This window comes from Geospiza fortis, unplaced genomic scaffold (genome assembly GCF_000277835.1).
Source record: "Geospiza fortis unplaced genomic scaffold, GeoFor_1.0 scaffold408, whole genome shotgun sequence".
NCBI classification, from domain to species: domain Eukaryota; kingdom Metazoa; phylum Chordata; class Aves; order Passeriformes; family Thraupidae; genus Geospiza; species Geospiza fortis.
In genome coordinates this window covers 3,726,270-3,739,618 of record NW_005054330.1, presented here as the reverse complement: position 1 = coordinate 3,739,618, position 13,349 = coordinate 3,726,270, and the positions used below count along the sequence as shown (strand labels likewise).

The following is a 13,349-nucleotide window of genomic DNA, read 5'->3' as shown; positions in this document are numbered from 1 at the left end:
CCGGGGGCGGAAGAGCCGGCTCCCGCCGCTGCGGCCCCTGGCGCGTTTCCTGCTGGTGTCCATCCACGCCATCCGCAACGCGCGCCGCAAGATGGAGGATCGCCACGTGCTGCTGCCCGAGTTCAATCAGCTCTTTGGTCTCTCAGTAAGTCTGGACACAATGGGGGGGCTGGCTGGGCAGCTTTGCAGCATTGCTGTAAGCACAGGACCCTGGTGATGGATGATCTGTGAATTTGTTGCCATAAGTTATTTGTCGTGTCTGCATTGGAGCAAGGACTTGGTGACTCAGATTGCTGGGGGCCAGCTACTGCCCTGGTAAAGAAGTGATGCAGGGAAGATCTTGTGACTTTGGGATTCATGTCATAAGTTATGATATGGGAAGATGGGAAGTTCACCTCGTGTTATGTTGCTGGAGTTACAATGTTTTTGTGACTGACACAACTTATATATGGATTGAGAGCAGCCCTGAGGAGCAGGACTTGGGGGTGTTTGTTGATGAGAAGCTCAATGTGACCCAGTGATGTGTGCCTGCAGCCCAGAAAGCCAAATGTGTCTTGGGCTGCATCAAAAGCAAGGAAGGCAGCAGGCTGAGGAAGGGGAACCTGCCCCCTCTACCCTGCTCTGGTGAGACCCCACCTGCAGAGCTGTGTCCAGCTCTGGGACTCACTACACAAAAATGAGAAGGACCTGTTGGAGTGAGTCCAGAGGAGGCCACAAAGATACTGAGAGGGCTGGAGCACCTCTGCTGTGAAGACAGGCTGAGAGCTGAGGTTGTTCAGACTGGAGAAGAGAAAGCTCTGGGGACACCTTATAGCAACTTCCAGTGCTTAAAGGGGCTACAAGAGAGGGGCTTGGAGCAACCTGGTCTAGTGGAAGGTGTCCCTTCCCATTGCAGAGGGGCTGGAATTAGATGGTCTGTAAGGTCCTTCCAACCCAAACCATTCTATGATATGGAGAACAGCAGTTGTACAAGTGCAGTTCATGAAACTGCTGCAGGACTATATAACCAGCAGTCTGCTACTTCAGTGCCAGGTTATTCTTAAGGACATTAAGTGACTAACAGCAAACAAAGAAAAGTAATTGGCCTGCAAAGTACCCATCTTATCCATTTTGTACACCTGTAAGTGGACTTAAATTGTCATTCGTATGGAAGAAAGCCCAGAGTAAAGAATCTTTGCTTGTTGGTACCAGTCTGAGCTATTTTGGTTTTGACCATGAATGTCTTCCCCTGTCTGTCTCCCTCCCTGCAAAAGGATGATGTTGATCGTGCTTACTTTGCGGTGTTCGATGGCCATGGTGGAGTGGATGCTGCCAATTACTCAGCAACACACTTACATGTCAATGTTGGGTTACATGAAGAGATTGTTAAGAATCCGGCTGAGGCCTTGAAATGCTCTTTCCAGAAGACAGATGAAATGTTTCTTTTCAAAGCCAAAAGAGAGGTGAGTGGGTAGAGATTAATTCCATTGTTTTTAAATAACACCAAGAGCTGTCGGACAATGTGGTATTATCCAGAAAATTCTGACAGTACAGTTTATTTCAATCACTGGCTTCTTTATGAAATTATGCTACATGTAAAGATTTTGTTTGATCAAATTATTTCTTATTTTGAGGAAAACCAGTGCTTGGGAGTTCAAGATGAGTAATTGAAAAGAAGTGCTAAAGTGATTAAATGATTCTGACATCAATTATTTGAGAGAATACTGGTGCCTCCTTGTCTAAACCAGGCAGCCTCTAGATGTTCTGCTGTCTTACCTCTTACCTGGAAAAGAGATTTCTTTCTTCCTGATAATATGGTTGCTATCTTCCTCTTTCTTGTCCCACTATTAGTGTCACTGGTGATTGTAAGTGAAAAATGTGTTCTATGATTTAAATCAGACTCCTCAGTTCATAAAACTTATTGATTAAACTTTGAATTAAGTCTGATGGACATTCTTTCTTCAAAACCACATTACACTGTTTGAGAACTCTTATTATAGCACTGCTGTGGAAGTACTCATTCATTGTCAATATCTTTATTTCTGTCTATGAGGTACGAAAGAGGGACCAGCATTTCATAAGGTCTGACTGTCACTCATCTCACTCATCTTTTCAGGGAATCTAGGACAGTTAGATGTTTTTCCTTTGTTGACATTCTCCTTTAAATACCCAAGGATAAGGAGATCTCTGTGGAGCAAGGTATCTGTAGTTGCTAGGGTGGAGAATGTGAAAGGGATTGTAGAGATGTGTGTGTTTGTGAAATGTTCATTCTACTGAAATACAGATCCTTTTGCTTTTCTGCATGTCTCTGTTTTAAACAATAGAGCTCTTAGTCGCCTAGATCAGTTTTGGAATTAATAGCAAAAGAAGGAAGAACATAAGAGACAGTATTTGTCATCTGCATATTAGAAAATACATTTATAAATAGTTTATTTCACATCTCTCTACTATCTTGTACCCTTTTTTCAAGTACCTGAATTAGGATTAGCAGGTCTAATATGCTGCATTTAGTGTGATCAAAGCTAAGTTTTCAATATTGCCATATATCCTAGTAGGGCTGTTGAATATTCACCTGACACACCTGATTTCCTTCTGTAGAAGCTGCGGAGTGGCACAACAGGTGTGTCTGCATTGATTGTAGGGAACAAACTGCACATAGCATGGCTGGGGGACTCTCAGGTGATGCTGGTGCAGCAAGGGAAAGCTGTGACATTAATGGAACCTCACAAACCAGAAAGAGAAGTAAGTCTGACTTGTTTTTTCCTCTTAAGTGTGTGGTGTCAGATTCTCTCCTGAAACCTTTTGGAGTCAAGCCTTTTTAAGTGTTTGGTGCTTTACATAATTACATATACTGTATGTCAGGATGCATGGAATTAACAATTTCTTGTTTTGTGTCCACTCCTGTGTCTTGACAAGGTGATCCCTACACCTTACCTGCTTGGAAGTACTAATGAACGGTACTGATAGTTCTGGCTTCAGTTCCTGCTCAGACTATTCAAAATTTGCAATAATTAAAGACTTTGAAGAGCTTTTTGTGTGTGAATTTAAATCTGCCTGTTACAGAATATTTTAGTAATTTGAGATTAATAGCAGTTTAAAATATTAGCATGATGCAAATCTTTTGTTATATGCAGTACTGTCATTGAAAAGCTAATGCTAGTCTGTTGGCCTAACTGGCTTAAAGTATATTGCATTTCCTATCTATTTTCATAGCCAGATATTTTATTCCATGAAATTGGACGGGGACTTTGCAAGTTTAGCTAGCATTGCATGACCCTTTACCTTCACTGCATGAATATTTGTAACAACTGAGTAGTTAAAGAAGTATCAATGCAAAGACTATTGCTACTTAGCTTAGTTATCATGTATTTCATTCTGAACGTTTATATATTCACCCAGCTGCTGTATGGAATGGGAAGAAGTGGCAGGAAAATTTACTCATCCATATGAGAAAGCATATGATGATACAAAAACTTGAGAATTCTGCTTTTTTGTGGACAAGCCATAGCAGGGGTGGAAAGTAATTTCTTGTTTCCAGTAATTCTGTGTGCCTGTTTCTATGTGCTAGATTCTGATATGTGTGTTTGCTATATTCATTGTAGAAATACAGAAGCTGGAGCAGCAAACAAAATGTATTCCACTGTTTTTCAGGATGAGAGAGCAAGGATTGAGACTCTGGGTGGCTGTGTAACCTACATGGACTGCTGGCGAGTTAATGGTACCTTGGCTGTTTCCAGAGCAATTGGTGAGATTAACCATCAGAATCAGTAAACTTTGGATTAAATTTGATTGAAAGACACCACCTGAGACTGTGTTTACTGTAAATGGTGTCTTGTTCAGCATCAAACAAATAGTAAACTGCTTACTGTCTTTCCCATAAGGCAAGGACTTACATGGCTTGCAGCTACATCAGCTTTTTGGTTTTACCATGAGAATAAAATGTTGTTTTATTTTACATACTAGCCATGATAGTCTTATTTTTTTTCCTACTACTAAGATCTTGCTTCCTATAAATGCCTAAAGTACTGTAATGTTTTACAGTAGTTTAACAAATATGCAGCATGTAATTTGTAAAAGTGGAGGAAGCAATAAATGTTTGTCTAGCCTTTTTTACGTGCTCAAATATCTCAGTTGTCAGGGGGTTTTGTCCACTTTAATATGAATGTATCTTTCTCCTGACTGTGGATCTTTCTGCTTAGGTCACATCGCTGCATTCTCCTTCAATATCCAGCAATTTAGGGCATTTTAATTGTAGTATTCAATCTTATTAAACAAGCTTACTTTGCTAATGGCCAATTAGGGCAGAAAGAGAAAAAAACCCTGAGCAATACAGTAGATAAATGTAATGTATGAGTGGGAGCAGATTAGTATGGAATTTGTATAATGCTATTTGGATCAGTAGCAACCCATGTTTGGTAAGTATATCCATACAAAACTGATAAACTAAACACAATGAACAGATTTTTAGGCCATTGTGATGTATATCTGGATAGCTGAGAAAAATTTTATTTTTATGGCATTCTGAAGGCCATACAGGAGGCACATCTGCAAAATGAAGGCCTGACTATCTCCTTGCACAAATATATTTCTGAAAGAAAAAACTTAGGAATAAATTCCTTGCTTTCCCTGCAAAATTAGGGGGGTTTCTAAGGCATTATTTTAATTTTTACTTTCTAAGGGGTTGCTTTTAATTTTTAAATTAAAGTAATGCCTTCGAAACCCACTGGATTTAGGTAGGTTCCAAGCATCCTTGAAACAAAAGTCTTCTGTGCTTATTCCATGGCTTTTGCCTACTCTCATCCTGCATCAGCTACCTCTGGAACATGATCTGGCCATCCTTGAGGATGGTAAAAGCAACTGATGGGTAAAGAAGTACCTGTTTACATCTGAAGTAATCAAATCTTTGCTTTGTATGTTTGTCTCAGGTGACATCTGCCAGAAGCCCTATGTCTCTGGTGATGCAGATGGAGATTCCTTTGAGCTGACTGGCTCAGAAGATTACCTGCTCCTTGCCTGTGATGGATTCTTTGATGCCATCAAGCCCCATGAGGTTGTAGACTTGGTGTTGGATCATTTGATGCAGACCAAAGGAGTGGGGCTCAAAGCAGCAGAGAGACTGGTGGCTGCTGCCAAGGAGAATGGATCCAGTGACAACATCACTGTGCTGGTGGTCTTCTTGAGGGATCCTCAGGACATCCTGGCAGACTGTCTCAGAGACTCTAAGAAACCTGGGACTGATGATGATGCTCAGAGCTCACCCTTTACCTTCCTCAGCTGTGAGGCAGCAGCCGCACAGTGACAGAATCTGTTTAGTCCAGAAGGTTCAAGTAAGTTCATGTAAGGAACTGCTTTTCAGTGAAGAAGCCTCTAATACAGTGGGCACAATGTATCAGGAAAAAAGACAAATGGACAAATGTGGAACAGAAAGGCAAGACTCCTTTCACTGAGTTCCCATTTGTCTTTTCCTTCTCCCTTTTTTCCCCCCATCCCCTCAAAAAACACTGAGCGGACGTGGAGATTTGTACAGCTGTTTCATCTCTGGGAGCAGGCACTGAAGTGTGTCCCAGGGCTGGTCATATCCCTCTGTCCTGGAAGGGTAAGAAACCATAATAGGTATAAGCTAATGGATGAGAATATGCATTTCATGAATTCTGAGTGAAAATTTGAATTAGTGCTTTAAAAGAGCACTGTATGTTGTACTTAACTGTGATGTTACTTTGAAAGGTGGAGGGGAGAAGCTGTCCCCACCACAGAAAAGCTTCTTCCTGTGTGTGTTCTGTAGGAACAGACTTGGGGTGCAGGGACTGGCTGACACCAGTGTGCTGTGTAAGGTGCTTATGATTTGTACCAAAGATAGTACAAGAATGATGTGGCCTCTTTATTCAAACACAAACATTTAACATTTACGTGTATGGAGAGGAGAAAATAAAACTGGATGCTCCAGAAAAGCAGGAAAACTAGCTAGAAGTATCCCAGGGAAAATGATAGAAAATCAACTGCTTTCTGGGATGCTCTGGTTTATAAACTGGAATCTGATATTTAACTGCACTGAATTATTTCTCCCTAACAAATATGATTATTGGCTATTTGGCCACCTGAAAAGACCCCTCTTGTGGTATTTGAGAGAGATCTTTAAAGTTTGTGTGCTCAAGCAGGTAAATGTCCTCTTCCTGCCACTATTTTGTGTACTATAACAAAGGAGGAATTTATTTTTATTGTAAGTGTTTATTTGTTAATTTTCTGAACTTTACATTTGAGGAATGTTTTGCAGTGTTACTTTATTTTGTTGTGGTTTTTATTTAAACTGGAATTTTCAAGTGGCTCTGTCTTTATTACCTGGTGTAAAAAAACTGACTACCCTCAAGTGCCTTAAATATTTCACCCAAGGATTTCTGGCTGCCTATCATAGTCTGGTGAGCCAGTTCCTAATTTTTTAATGTGACTTTTTGTTTTCATTGATGCACTTAAATGTTTCAGTTTGTGAATTATTTAGTGGTAACTAGGTTTCAAGAAAACATCTTTCATTGTTGCCAAATCTTGTGGTTTGTAGTAAAAGCTTCACTGTGACTTACTCCCTGCCCTGTGCAGAATGCTCTGGAGGTTTAATCATAAAATAACAAGCTGAGTAATAATTTCATTTAAAAAGTAACTTCTGGCCATCACAAAAGAATTTAGTAACACAAACTAGAAATAGTTCAGTAACATTTTTTTTTCCTAGTGGAAGGTTAATTTGGCCACACTTATGAACCTTTTGGGTCAGAATAACTTTCTAAGAACTGTGAAGCTGAGAGGATGAAAGAAGTGTAATGAATATGTGAGGGTGTTTGCACAACTGCTCCATTCATGACATGCTAGAGCCTGTGGTTGTGTTTTGTCTTGCCTGGCTAGCAGGAGTCAACAAGATCTGAAGGCTCAATGGTAAATTTGTTATTAATTTCAGTGGCTAAACAAGAAGTGCTTTGCATCTGGCAGCAAGACTGTATGCCACATTTAGAAACACATGTCATTGCAATATGTCAGTCCTATTGATTAAAATATGGTGAGCATTGGTGTTGCTTGGGGAGGAAGCTGAGGTAGAAGAGTTGAATGGCTCAGAGGAAGAACAGAGCAGCACTGTCTGTGTCCCCAGTCTCTGGATCCTTTGCTGATGTGGGATGGTGCAGTGTCCCCAAGGGTTTTGCTGGAATTACTGAGGATGATCCTACAGTTCTTAATGCAGGAACTCCTCAGTGACCTCCTCTCTCACCACAGAGCAGCTCAGACAGCAACTGCCTTGTTTTGACACTGGGGCTTTTCTGCTGAGAAGGCTATGAGAAGTTTTCCACCCTACATTTTGGTGTCTTAAAATATATGGGGAAGGGTTTCCATTTTGGCAGCCTGGTGGGGTGGGCATCAGTGTTTGTAGTGAACCTTCTTCAGATAAGGAAGCCCTTAGGCTTGTTCAGTAATCTCCTTGGATTTATCAACTCCTCTGTCTTTGATTTCTAGCCAGATTTTCAATTCCATGCTAAATCCTGATGACCACTAGTGCCTCTTGGTGTCTTAGAAATAGTTCTGTTATTAATAGAGTAAGAATCATGCAGAATTGATTGCTTATCTGAGGGTTTTCAGGAGAGGGGAAAATTATTGTATTTATGAAGGAAGGTGTGAAATATTGGTAAGTCATTATATGGTTTAGTTTCTGAAATTTGCCAAATTTCCTCAGAGGTGAAAGGGATTGAACAAGCCAAACTCTTTGTAATGGTGATTTTTTTCGACCTTTTCTGGGCAGATTTGCATTACAGAGGAAAGAAAGTCCTAAGTCTTTTGATGGATGCTTGCAGCTATGTGAGAATATCGGGTTTTGTTTCAAATTTGATAATTTCTGTTTTATGGGAGCTAAGTGAAGTGGGCCTTTAGAAAGCTGTCTGTGGCAATCATGAAATCTAATTCTCAAGCAATGCTCTAGGGAAGAAATTCTGCATTCTTAGAAGCTGTTCCCTTACATTTGCATTCATTCTGACTGACATAGTGCTTCATTTCTTTGAGATGTAAATGAATAGGAACAGTCTTTGAGAAGTCAGAGAGATTACAGCACGGATTAAAAGTATTTCTTTCATTTTCAGATATTTCTTACTAGCTTTAAAAAGTCTGGTCAGGTCAACAGAAATTGTAATGGGTCAAAAAAGGCAGTTTGTATCCCATAGCTAGAATAAGTAATTCCTGATGTGTCAGCTACAGGAAAACGCCAAATATGGTTTGGGGGGAAGCTGTAGAAATTAGCTGAAGGATTCAAGACAAATGTTCAATAATTTTCATGTCTTACTAGACTCCAAATGAATGTCTGCTGAGTGCATTTTAGCACTCAGTAGAAGAAAAATTGCTCTTTAGAGGAGCCTGAAATTTTAAAACAGAGCACACCTAAATTCTTTTGTTGTTTGGCTGGAAACTGACTTCAGTTCTTCTGCTTAGTGGGTATCCAGCATCTCTTTTGCTTGTGGGTAATTCATGCTTCTACCTTCCCTTCCTTTACCCATCCTCTCCTTCCAAGCCACACACCTAAGACAGTGAATATTCTGGGTCTGACAGAGACAAGATGAAAGTTTTACAAATAACATCTGTTTGGGGGGGGTTCATTTTTTTTTTCTGAGAATACGGATGATAGAAACGCAGGAAAATTCTTAGAACAGAGAGAGATTAAGTAAAATCCACCTTCTGAGTGATGGAGGAGTGAAAGAGAGAGACAGGAATGCATTTAAGTATTATTAATGCCTATTTTAAAAAGGAAGTGGGCTGGAAAATAGAGCTACAAATGTCAGTTCTTTAGAGTGAAATACCAGTGCTTGAAAGAATTAGAAACACACCCATTTAAAAGGCAGAGCTCAGCTGTGCTAACTCTTGTCTTCAAACAGCCAAAGGAGGAATAGCACTAAAGTGTCCAAGGTGACTTTCTGTGACCCCTCAACACTACCATGGCAGGTAATGCTCCTAAATGGATTTTCCCAAACATCCTCCTGTGCTCAGAGGGAGCAGCCAGCCTCTGCAGTTCCTGGTCACTGTGCAATGCTGCTGTGAGTAAACCTGGAGTATGTTTATGAGTGGAGGGGCTGGTGAGCCCTGCAGGATGAGTAATTGGGCACCAAGTGGTTACAGCAGTGCTGGCAGCTGAGTAAGTGTTAATCACTGTGATGACTTTAATAGCATTTAATAGACACTTATCTCCATTCAAAGTCAGATGTGATACTGCTCTTTTAAAAAGCGTTTCTAGTGCCATTAACCTTCTGTCATGAGGAGCCACTAAAATTTCTACTTTTTTGTTGGATATTGGGAAAAGTGCTTCTCTTGTTTTCTGAATTCTGGAGATAAGTTGGCTGTCTGCACTGGAAAACCTGTGTTCAGTTGATAGCTTAAATCAGTTATTTGGAGTTGAAGCTTCCCTCCCAGGCAAAAAAAAACCGAAGAAACCAACACCTAAAAACTAACCTAAAAAAGGTGTTTCCAAAACAAGTGGCTAAGAACTTTTGTAATTGGTGTTTGTAAATGGCATTGCAAAAAAGGTACCCAGCAAATACTCTCAATCTATAAAGGGCATAGACAGTAAAGTCTAACTTAATATTCCAGCTCTACTCTTAGTGCAAATTTGCCTCTGTTGGTTAAATTTTTTGTATTCTTGTGGATGCAGGTACTGGATGTGCAGCACCAGCCATTGTCTGTTTCTAGTCTTACAGTACTGGAGTATCAAGCAAATGCTTTAGGGAGCAGGTGGGGGGATGTTAGCCACAACAGAGCAGATTGCAGATGATTCATGTTTAATTTAGCTCTGGTTAAGCCTGAATTAAATTTCCCTGCATAGTTCTATTACTGTCCCTTTTGCAACTGGGCCTGTACCTTCAGACAGATTCCTACTAGGAAAAAATGGTTCATTCCCCCTTTTTGAGGAGCAAACTCTTCTGATGAACAAAATGCCACCCAGGAAGGATTGGGGAAGGAGGAAAATGAACATGAAACTGCCCAATCTACATGAAGCTGTGTACTCTCCCTAAACACAAATTTATAGCAGCTCTGGCTGCATTTGAGTAGTACTGGAAACCAGGGGAGTTTCTGCCAAGCTCATCAAAACCTTTCAAGCAGCTTCAAAACCAAGAGGCTGGTCCTCTCTGTGTTACTAAATGAAGCCACTCAACCAGCCAGCCCTGTGGAGTATTTGTTTTGTAGCATTGACAGCTCTTAAGAGCTAAGCCAGACACTTTCTGCATGTGTTTTGGTTGGATTTTATTTAATTTAAAGTTATTTTTATTTATATAAGTCATGTCAGCTGAGAAGTAAACAAATGAGACTTGAAGGAGTGACTGCACCTCTGAACGTGTGTCTGTCATAGACACTTGTTAAAGTAATGCCTTAAAATGAGCTGGTAGGATCTTGTGACAGATAACCTTATCTCTGCATGGAACAGGAAACCAAAATCTTCCAGAGAATCACATAAACCTTTATTTTGGTGTGACCCATCAGACCTGAACACTCTTCAGTGTCCCTGCTTTAATGCATGTTCCAAGCTGCACATGCTGCTGCTTATGCACACAAAAATAAACAAGGGACAGCTGTATTGGCCACGTAGAAAATTTAGCAAGATGCAGCTTTTGTTAAGTAGGAGAGGACAAAATCAATAGGAAAAGAAATGTTTTCAAGCTTCTTGGAATGCAAACAATAGAATTAAAAAAAAAAAAGCAGCCTAGAAGTGTTGGCAGTGCACTGTCAGCTGAAAACCACTGTTTCAAGCAAATGAATTTGGCTGTGTTGTAATGTCTGTTTTATTTTGATAACAAACTCCTCTCAGTCAGAGTTTTATGTCTTATTATGTGCCTTTTAGTTGAGGAGACAAGATACATCCAGTTCCTTAGAAAGTTAAATACATCTGGGCTTTGTGACACGCTAGATCCTGATTATTGAATTTTCTCTCAACTATTAAGCCTGATTACTAATTTCCAGGAGATATTAATATATCAAATACTGAAATTATTACTGATTAAATTATTTTGGATTTCCATGCAAGGGGATGTCATTGGTCCTTCCTGATCAACTGGATCATTCCTTGAAGTTGTTTATCCCTTTCCAGGCCCTACATTAGGCAGGTAAAAGGTTTGTTGCTTTGGCAGATGGAGCTGGAATGTGTGACCATCATTCCTGTCAGGAACTAATTATCCTTTTATCAAAGCAATGATGCTTCTTTTTGGATGTCCAAGGATAAAGAGATAATAGCTAGGAAACCAGGGTGAAACCTTTCTGAAAAGGCATTTGGCTGAATATTGTATGATTAATGCTGCTTTCTTTGTCTGTTTTCCCCACTTTTTTTTTTCTTTAGTGTATTTAATAATAGCAAGATTTTTTTTTAAATTTGGGGTCAAAACTTTATATTGACCATAAAAAAGGCCAGTATAAAGTTTTTAAGTTCCTTTAACTTAATGACTTTAATTACTTTGAACTTCCTCTTCTGAAAGTCAGTTCTGCTCTGTGTCCTTCCTATTTTATTCCAAATTTTCTCTTTCTATATCTTTTATGTCCTTCTACATTGCCACCCTCTCCCTCCCCAAAATGCTGCTTTTTAGGCTATAAAATCTGTCGGCTGTTAAGTCAGTTTAGTTGCCACTTTGTAATTTTCACTTCATCTGTGTCCATAGTGAATTTGGTCCGATCTTTGGAGGCCTGCAATGCCAAGAGTGTAAAAAGAACCATGTCAGCTAGGAAGATAAGAGACTACAATAACTGTTGCTTTGGCGTGGACCAGTATTGGATATGTAAGAAGAAAATCCCGAGATTTGTGTTTTACTTCATAGGAATACTTAAGCTTATTTCAGGTAACAATAGCTCTCACCCTGATTACAGGAGTTCAGAAACGTTCTTGTCTCTCTTTCCTTATTCCTGCAGATAGTTTGTGTTTTCAAACGTTTGCACTGTTGAGAGTGGGGGGAAAAGCTTTCTGCCTTCCTTGCCCTCCGCAGCTCTCTGTCCCAGCCCAGCTGAGCAGGGTGGGAGCAGCAGCACAGCCCCAGCTCAGCCACCTCTCAGCCAGAGCCACTCTTCAGGGCCTGCCCCGTACTGTAACGCCCGTGCTTGAGGAGTGGTAAGTCAGACTCTGTAACTACTCCTGCTGACTTAAAATATATCTTCTTATCAGTATTAAAACAGTACAAGAGCAGAGCTGTTGCTTTAGGCACATTTCTTGCCACTGTGTTGGCTGATGAACCTTGAATGGAAGTAAGAGGGCCAGTGACTTTGAAATAGGAGCTGTTAGCCAAGTTTTGTAGAATCATAGTCCTTATTTATTTTATATGCCAGTCTGCACTTGTGACCCTGAGCAGAAAAGCTGCAGTACAGCAGGTTTTATAAGCTGTGGCTTAACCAGTTATCTAGTCTCTTAAAACTCTTATTTAAGCTGACTGGTTTTATGCACAAGTTGAAAACCTGTTGTCATTGATCATTAAATGCTATGCATATTGTACATTCATTTACATGGATTGTTCTAATAGTGCTTGTGTGTATTATGCTACATTACCATATTTTTTATATATGTATGTATTGCATGAGGTTTAATTGTTGGGAATTTTTTGTACTGTCACTTTTGTATTCACACAGTGCCTCATGTATCTATTTGCATATTGCAAGAAGTTGTTTCAAAACAGTGATTGAAAACAGGTGGGCATAAAAACTTGCCACTGTAGGATCTGATGGTTCTGAAGTATTAATAAAGTATAGTGACTCAAAGCACTGTTTGTTTCTTTTCTTAAAGATCTATTTCATTCTAATATTTCAGGTGCCTTGTGTTGCAGCTTTTTTCATGTAGGTCATGTTGCCCATCTTTGAGTGGTTACCCTGTCTCACCACATTACCTTCCTCTATAGGGCTTTTCTGGGAAAAGAGATCAGTGGAAGCACTAGAAGGAAGCAATCCTTGGGCTTATAGTGTGCTTACTTGAAAAGATGAATGTCACTGAAACCATTTCAGGACTGTCTACCTCTAATTTGATCTGTTCCTTCTTTTTCCCAGCTGACCACAGTGACAATGCAGGTTAAGTGGGGTGTACTGCTGGTGTCCTGCAGTAACAGGATAATGATCTGAAAGACTCTGTTGCAGCCAGACATGGTGACAATTTATTTACTTGCATACTTGTTAAAGAAGTGGTCTTTGACCACTGAAGTGGGAGGCTGGAGAGCAAATCCTCAGAGTATGTTAGGGCTAATTTACTACAGAACATAGAGAAAGTTCTAAGAGGAATGGTAACCTGAAATACAAGTAAAGCTTGGGAGCTGAGCTAACCTGTGTGGTTGTTTCTGAAGTGCAGGTGTTCCTATCCTCATGAGAGGAAGACACAAGGAGAGCAGGACAGAGATGAGAGA

At 40.1% G+C, this 13,349-nt stretch overlaps 1 protein-coding gene across 1 annotated transcript; it reads left to right on the top strand.

Annotated features, from left to right (window-relative positions):
- Positions 1 to 11: 11 nt before the first annotated feature.
- PPM1F (protein phosphatase, Mg2+/Mn2+ dependent 1F) lies at positions 12 to 12,717 on the top strand. The gene is made up of 5 exons (XM_031057419.1): positions 12 to 145; positions 1,254 to 1,442; positions 2,578 to 2,721; positions 3,631 to 3,724; positions 4,905 to 12,717. The coding sequence occupies exons 1-5, from the start codon at positions 92 to 94 to the stop codon at positions 5,276 to 5,278; spliced, it is 855 nt and encodes a 284-aa protein (XP_030913279.1). The 5' UTR covers positions 12 to 91; the 3' UTR covers positions 5,279 to 12,717.
- The last annotated feature ends 632 nt before the right edge of the window (positions 12,718 to 13,349 follow it).